Raw genomic sequence first — 6963 nt, 5'->3', positions numbered from 1 at the left:
ATCACGGAGCTCGGCGGCTCTTGCAGTGAGCGTATGCGAGAAACCTCTTTCAGAAATGGATTGGTGTGGCGTTAATAAGCCGCTACCGGTGCCCTCCCGGCCTTGGGACTGTGTGCCCTTGCGGGCCTCGCTCCGAATGAAATTAATGACGGCTGGGTCACTGGGTTTTCCAGGTATCTCTAACACTGCTTCTTGTATTCGTGTTTGGTAAGTACGGATCCGTTGATACTACAGAATTAAAACCTTTTTTTGAACGAAACTATCTTGTGATTGGCGCGCTTTCCTGATAAATTAGACGTTTGCCTGCGCTTCATTAGCGAGTCACTTAGCTCTTAGCTGGAGGAGCGACAAGTGTAAAAAAAACTAGGAAAGGAAAGCTGCAAGCTATGAAACGTACCAGCCGGTCGAGTCTCGGCGCATGCGTGGTGGCGCGGGCCGGTGTCCGCCAAAACTACAGTTCCCGGCGTGCCCCGCGCCGTCCCCGCGCACGCGCCCTGGGGGGCTCTCCTGGCGGACTGCCGTTCCTGCCGTCCCCCGCGGGCGGCCAGCAGACGGTCCCGCGTTTGCCCCGGTCCCCGCCCCCCACCCCGAGCCATGGACATGGAGGTGGACGCCGGCTCTGTGGTCTCGGGGCTGTCGGGCGGGGATGGAGCAGGCGCGGGCCCGGCCGATGAGGACCAGGAGATGGAGGGGACTCCCAGCTGCTCGGGGTCGCGCTCCCTCCCCTTCGAGTTCGAGCGGAGCCGCTCGGAGTCCAGCGGCGATGAGGACGACGACGAAGACGAGGAGGAGGAGGAGATGGAGGAAGAGGAGCTCGAGGGGGACCCCGGGGCTCGGTTCGGGACGGACGACGGGGAGCTCGACTCGGACGACGACCGGGAGGTAAGAGCGGCGGGAGGTGGGGGGGGAAACGTCCTCCGAGGGGAGGGCGCGCACCGGCTCCGCCGCGCGCCAGGCCGCGCTCCCGGCGTCCCCCGCGCCGCCGGGGTGGGCGTGCGGCTCGAGGGGGTGGGGGCGCGCGCGCCCTGCCGCCGCAATGGCGGGGCGGTCGGGGCCTGTGGCGGGGCCGGGGTGGCGACCGGAGCAGGGCGCCGCGGGGGCAGCTGTGAGGTGAGGGCGGGAGTGCGAGCGTGAGGAGGGCACGAGGTGGCGGGGCGGGCAGCCTGCCCCGCTGTGGGGAGGCTGCTGGGTGAGAAACGCGACGCCCTGAGGTGAGGCCTGGCGTCTGCAGAAGTCCGCGGTTTTCGGGCAGGTCCTGTAAGCAGTGGACGTGAACTTACACGCTTTCGGGGACTTCTGAAAACTTCCAGGTGCCAATCTGGACCCCTGCTTAGGCAACGTAAGCCGTATGGTAATAGGCTTTTTATTATTACCCAAGTTCATTTTATCTGTCTCGTTTAAATGAAGCCCTTACAAACTCTTGGCGTAGCTGAGAGGGTGGTAAATGGTGGCATGTGGGCAAAATGAATGGTGTCGTTGAGGGAAAGAAAGACCCTTAGTCTGGCTTTGAGACTAGAGGAAATGGGATGTAAAAATCCAATGTGTTACTTTTTCAGACAGATCTCAGATCACTGCTATAGAAGAACTTTGTTCTTTTTTTTAAATAGTAGACTTCTGACAGGAAGATTGTTGTAAAACTACTCATATGCGTTCCTGATAATTGTACTTCATAACCAGAATTCAGAGTAGTGAAACTTCAGCCTTTGCTTCAATATGTGTTTGTATAATCCCTAACTGTGTTTAGAATCAAGAGATGGCACTAGTTACATACCTTGATTGGGGGCCCCAACATGCTTGCTGAGCATTTTCAAATAATTATACTATTTGCTACTAGTATCCACTTCAAGCTTGCTGATTACGTGATATTCTGTTAAAGAGTTTATCCAAAAGAACTTTTCTCAAAAGGATTGATATAGTTTGCTTTTCAAATGTGATTCATGAAACAAATTGGATTGCCATTCACAAAAAGGTCAGTTCGGAAGGCTAGATGAAACTGTTTCGAAAAGAGCTGTATATGAGGAATGATTGACCTCTAAGGAAAACCCATTTCTGTGGTGTGTTGATCCAGATTTTTTTTTGTGGTTTAAGGCTGTGATATTTTGGAAGCTGCAATCAGGAAATTTCATGGCTTAGCCTGTGTATTCAAGCTCTTACAAACTGTCTTTGTTTGTAGCGTATGATAAACCTCGCAGAGTTGACCCCTTACATCCTGTGTTCCATCTGCAAAGGTTACTTTATTGATGCTACAACTATTACAGAATGTCTGCACACCTGTAAGTATCAGTGCTGTCCTTCTAAGATCTTATTTGCAAATTCAAACAAAAATCAGCTGTTGAGATGTTCTGGCTTCACAAAGATAATTCTCTGTTTGAAGTGAATGTGTGTTGTGTTTATTCTGTTCCTTAGGGAAAATTGTTGATATTTTAAGCATCAGAAAATTATGAAATCAATCAATCTTGAAGTCAGCTTAGTTTCCCAGGTTAAGAGGGAAGAAGATGTAGAGAAAGATGAAGTCCAACTAAAACAAAACTAGAGCTACTACATACTTTTTTTTTTTAAATTACTTTCTGAAAGTAGGCTCTAGGAATTTGAGTGTATAACTGGGAAAAGAAAGTTGAGTGGCTCTGCTCAAATAGACTAGAGAGTTTCCTAAACTGTTGTTGGTATGAGCTTGTAAATTCACAAAAGTCGGTAAGCAGCTGTGTGGAAGCACCAGTTCAGATACAGAAACAGTTGTATGCACCCGTGGGACAGTTAGTCTATAATCTGATCAATAGATGGATAATAAAAAACTGATTTCAGTGCTCTTGTCATGTTATTTTTCCCCTCAATCCTCGTGTTGTGTTAACAATTTTTCCGTTGTTAACAGAACTATTTTCCTCAAAGCTAGTAAAAACCCTTTCTATGAAGCTCTTTCAGCCACACCCATGTTCCTACCTGAATCCAAGAATCTCAGGTTCCTAGTCCTTCTAGCTGCTAACACTACATAGAAGGAAAACCCTTTTTTTCCTCTTTTTTTTTTTCCTTTTATGGGATACTGCTTAGTAGTTTGTAATATTCAGTGCAGTTTGTAATTTAGGAAAATGCACAACTGTTAGTAAGGACAGCATAATGTTGCAAGTGCAACTGTGGTGATCTCTTAGAAGTTTCCTGGTAAATGTTGTGGAAACGTTTGATGCATTCAGGCTTATAGGGAGCTGATTCAATAGTAGGTTATTTATTCTAGACATTTCCACTCATTAGCTTTTCTTCCATATTTTTAAAGTACTTGTAAAATACAATGAAAATGGCAGAATTATAATTTCTTACCTTGATGGTTCTACTGAAACTGTTTGTAGGGTGCTTTTCAGCAAACCTTTTGTCTGCAGCAGTCAACAATATTCTGTTGTCTTAGCTCTACTCTTGTTCTGGGTAACACAGTTGCAACATTGAACACCTACCTTTGCATCAGTTGGATTAGGATTATTGGTAGGAAGAGATTAGGAATAATCCTAATGGAATATTCAGGAGTGTTGTATCCTGTACAGGCAGAGAGCTGCTGTTTACTTGAGTTTGAAAGTTGAACAAGTTGCTTCATTTTGTCTCTGACAAATTTTGAGAGGTCTGTGTGTAATTGCTCTTCTTGCTTAAGCAGATGGTATTGTAAAATTGATGTGACTTTTATGGGGTTTCTTTTCTTTACAGTTTGTAAAAGCTGCATAGTGAGGCACTTCTACTATAGCAACAGATGTCCAAAATGCAATATCGTTGTACACCAGACACAGCCCCTTTATAATATCAGGTAATAAGTTCATGCCATTTTTATAGGTATAATTTTTTTCGAGTTTTGCTGCTTGCTTTTAAATGTTTTGTTTTACAGACTTGGAGTGCTTTCCTGTTTCAAATGAAGGAACACAAACAAGAAACACATTGTGTTCTTTGTTTATATAAGTTTCATCTCGATAGTGAAGATAAAAATACTCAATTTCTTGTTTTGTCTAGTTTGTATTCCTTTCTAGGGTTAGTTACCCCCCATGCTGAGTATTTCTATGCATTTGCTCAGTGTTACAGGTGGAGATGTTAATTATTTGCTTTGATTTCCTTTTAGACAAAGCTTTCTTGGCATGGTATACTTACTAACTCCAAAAATTGAGTTTTAGTTTCTCAAACTCTTCATGAATTCTTGAAGGGTGGTGCCTTTAACTTTACTTTGTTTCTTCTGTTGGAGCTCTGGTGTCAAGACATGAATTTAGACAGATACGGAGTTGCTGCTCTGTCACTCTTCTCTTTATGTATGTCACATTTCAGTGGTGTATTTGGCATCTCTGTTACAATTTAATGAAAACCATTCTGTATTGCACCAAAGATGCTTTTTTTTTTTTCTTTAATAGACTGGACCGACAACTGCAAGACATAGTCTATAAATTAGTTGTCAATTTGGAGGAAAGTAAGTCTCTTTATTTCATTACTGTCTAGAGATTGAAAAGACTGAACAGAAAACAGAGTAATTCAAAGCCCCTTTTCTACTCTGGACACTTTAAAATAGTTTTTAATGTTTGGTTATGAATCTTAACGAATTAGCTGTGACAACTGGCATCTTTCTGGCTGCTAAATGCTATTATGGATGTGGTATGTACCCTGTCTCCTGAAACACAGGTGTCACTGTATCCAGATAAACATCCAGATAATATTTCGTAGTCATGCCTCATATTTTTGTGTAAGTACGGAAAATATCATTCCACCTAATAAGTTCACCTGGCTCTGTTGAAAAAAATGTTGCCAAGACTGATTCTCTCAAATGCTTTTATTTTTTCCTCACTGCCACATTTATTTTTCTGATTTTAGATGTGTTTGCTGGCTCATGTCATTTACCTTGAACTTCGGGAGCCAATGAATCTGCACAGTCCACCTGGGTGAACTGAGGGAAATATACACATCTAGTGCATATATATGGACTATAGATGGTATAAAAACAGAGTTGTGAAAGCCAGAAGGGTACTAGTTTTTGCAGCTATTTCAGTATGATTTATGGCCAGTTTCTGTAATTTCCTCCCAGTTTTTACTAACAAACTCTTAGTCTGGGTATCTTAAGTGTCCCAGCCTCATATGGAATACTAGTGATGGCGAAGGTCTGTAAGAACTTGGAAAGTTTTTACTGCTCTGACCATTGGAAACGATATGGGTATTCTCTGCATCTGAAATAACATTACAGTCTGTTCTGTATTGTGGGTTTTTTTCAGGAGAGAAAAAACAAATGCATGACTTCTATAAAGAAAGAGGATTAGAAGTGCCCAAACCAGGTGAGCTGTAATCACTTTAGAGGACACTGTTAAGGAAATATTTACTATACTATTTATGCTTAAGGGCTTTCCTTGAAATATTAGCTCACAACTGAAAAAGATATGTAGTACTGGAAATACAGGATTCTTGGTTGTCTGATTACTGTAACTTGTCACAGTTCTCAGGTTACAAAAATAGATGGAACTGGAAGCACTTAAATGCAGACCATGGTTGGATTTTTTTTTAAACATTATATTTTGCCTACAACCGGAAATATATATAAAATGTGCATTAATTTTATTTTCTGGCCCTTAATAAAAAATAGAAATTACAAAGGAGTAAAATAAGAACTTCAAAGTATTTTGAAAGATGAGGGGTTATTCTAATTATTTGTTGTCTTACTATCAAATAACCAGCTCTCTGGAGAAGTGCCATGCTAAAAGCTAATAAAATGCTGAGTCAGATACACAGCATGAAATGTGTAAAGAGACAATTTAGTAATTAAAAAAAAAATAGAATTAATTGCATGGGTTCTTTTTCCTTATGAGCTCATCTGTTTTGCTTGGTGCATCTTAGCATCCTATGCTGCTTTTATTTCAAGTTGTGTTTGCATTTTGGCTATTTGAATATTTTAGCTGTCCCACAGCCAGTTCCAGTGAGCAGAGGAAGACCTCGAAAAGTTCTGGGCTCTGTGTTCCGGATCCCACCAGAACTTGACATCTCCATACTTCTGGAGTTCATTGGGTGAGTTGTGGGCAAATATAAGAGCAAGTGGCTGATGTGAGGGTGCTGCTTGTGCGTGTTGCACTGCTAACTGGCTCTTAGTTTTCACTGAATGTGCATTTCCTCCACCTCAAATAGCAATGGGGAGCTGGTTTTAACTTACAGTGCAATAGTGACAGCCAGCTATGCATAGCTAGATGATGCAGATAATTACATGTGTAAGGTGTCTTCCTATGAGGATAACTTCCTAAAAAGTGTAGTTTTATAATTTACATGTGTTTATTTTATTTTTAACAAAGTAGTGTAGTCTCAGGAAACTGAATGAAATACCTGTCTCTTACACTTCCTTAATCCCTGTAGCTGGCAGTACCATTAATGCTGACTATACTAGGACTTGATCATGTAACTCGGGGACTGCAGCTGCAACCTGGGCAACAAGAGTAGTGTTCCTCTAAAGGTTATAGGTGGGAGTAATAATGTGGTCTACTATTAACTTTGCCTGACAGTTTCCCAGACTTGAATGAATGATGCTGAAGCTTTTGTATGAGGAGTCACCTTTAGCCATGAATTGGGGAAGGCAGAAATCCAGCCCAAACACTTGAGCTGTTTTCAGAAACACAAGAGGAGAAATTGTATTGCTTTGACCATATACAGTTTTATATGTTAGTGATTGAGAGAGGGTAATTGAGAAAGGATTGAAAGCTGTAACTACTCTGCTAGCACCACACAGTGCAGAACGTCAATTGTGCATGGGAAGCAGCTTGACCTTTGTGTGGCTCTTACCCTTCTACCCAGATTGTGCCTGCTTTTGGCCTGACTTTGTCTGAACAAAATGTTCAGAGAACTCTGATATGTAATCATAGCAAACTAGTACACCATGATGTAAAACCAAGCCCTCAGAAATTGGGAAATTCTAGCAGCAAAGCATACCATCTTGATTCAACCTCACTCTTTTGTAGATATCATGTCCTAGTCTTTTTA

General features: G+C 42.4%; 1 protein-coding gene across 4 annotated transcripts in view; it reads left to right on the top strand.

Moving 5' to 3' along the window:
- The first annotated feature begins 422 nt into the window (after positions 1-422).
- PCGF6 (polycomb group ring finger 6) overlaps positions 423-6963 on the top strand; it is a 36705-nt gene continuing 30164 nt past the window's right edge. For 2 of the 4 annotated variants that reach the window (XM_052799072.1, XM_052799071.1), the window contains exons 1-6: positions 475-882; positions 2174-2273; positions 3685-3781; positions 4371-4426; positions 5220-5279; positions 5895-6003. In XM_052799072.1, the coding sequence (XP_052655032.1) occupies positions 595-882; positions 2174-2273; positions 3685-3781; positions 4371-4426; positions 5220-5279; positions 5895-6003 (710 nt within the window). In that variant the 5' untranslated portion in view covers positions 475-594. Of the gene's footprint in view, positions 883-2173; positions 2274-3684; positions 3782-4370; positions 4427-5219; positions 5280-5894; positions 6004-6963 lie in introns of all 4 variants that reach the window. The other 2 variants (XM_052799074.1, XM_052799073.1) reach the window with 2 other exon arrangements.

Source organism: Harpia harpyja, chromosome 10 (assembly GCF_026419915.1).
Source record: "Harpia harpyja isolate bHarHar1 chromosome 10, bHarHar1 primary haplotype, whole genome shotgun sequence".
In the NCBI taxonomy this organism is placed as follows: Eukaryota; Metazoa; Chordata; class Aves; order Accipitriformes; family Accipitridae; genus Harpia; species Harpia harpyja.
This window is presented reverse-complemented; position numbering and strand designations above follow the sequence as displayed.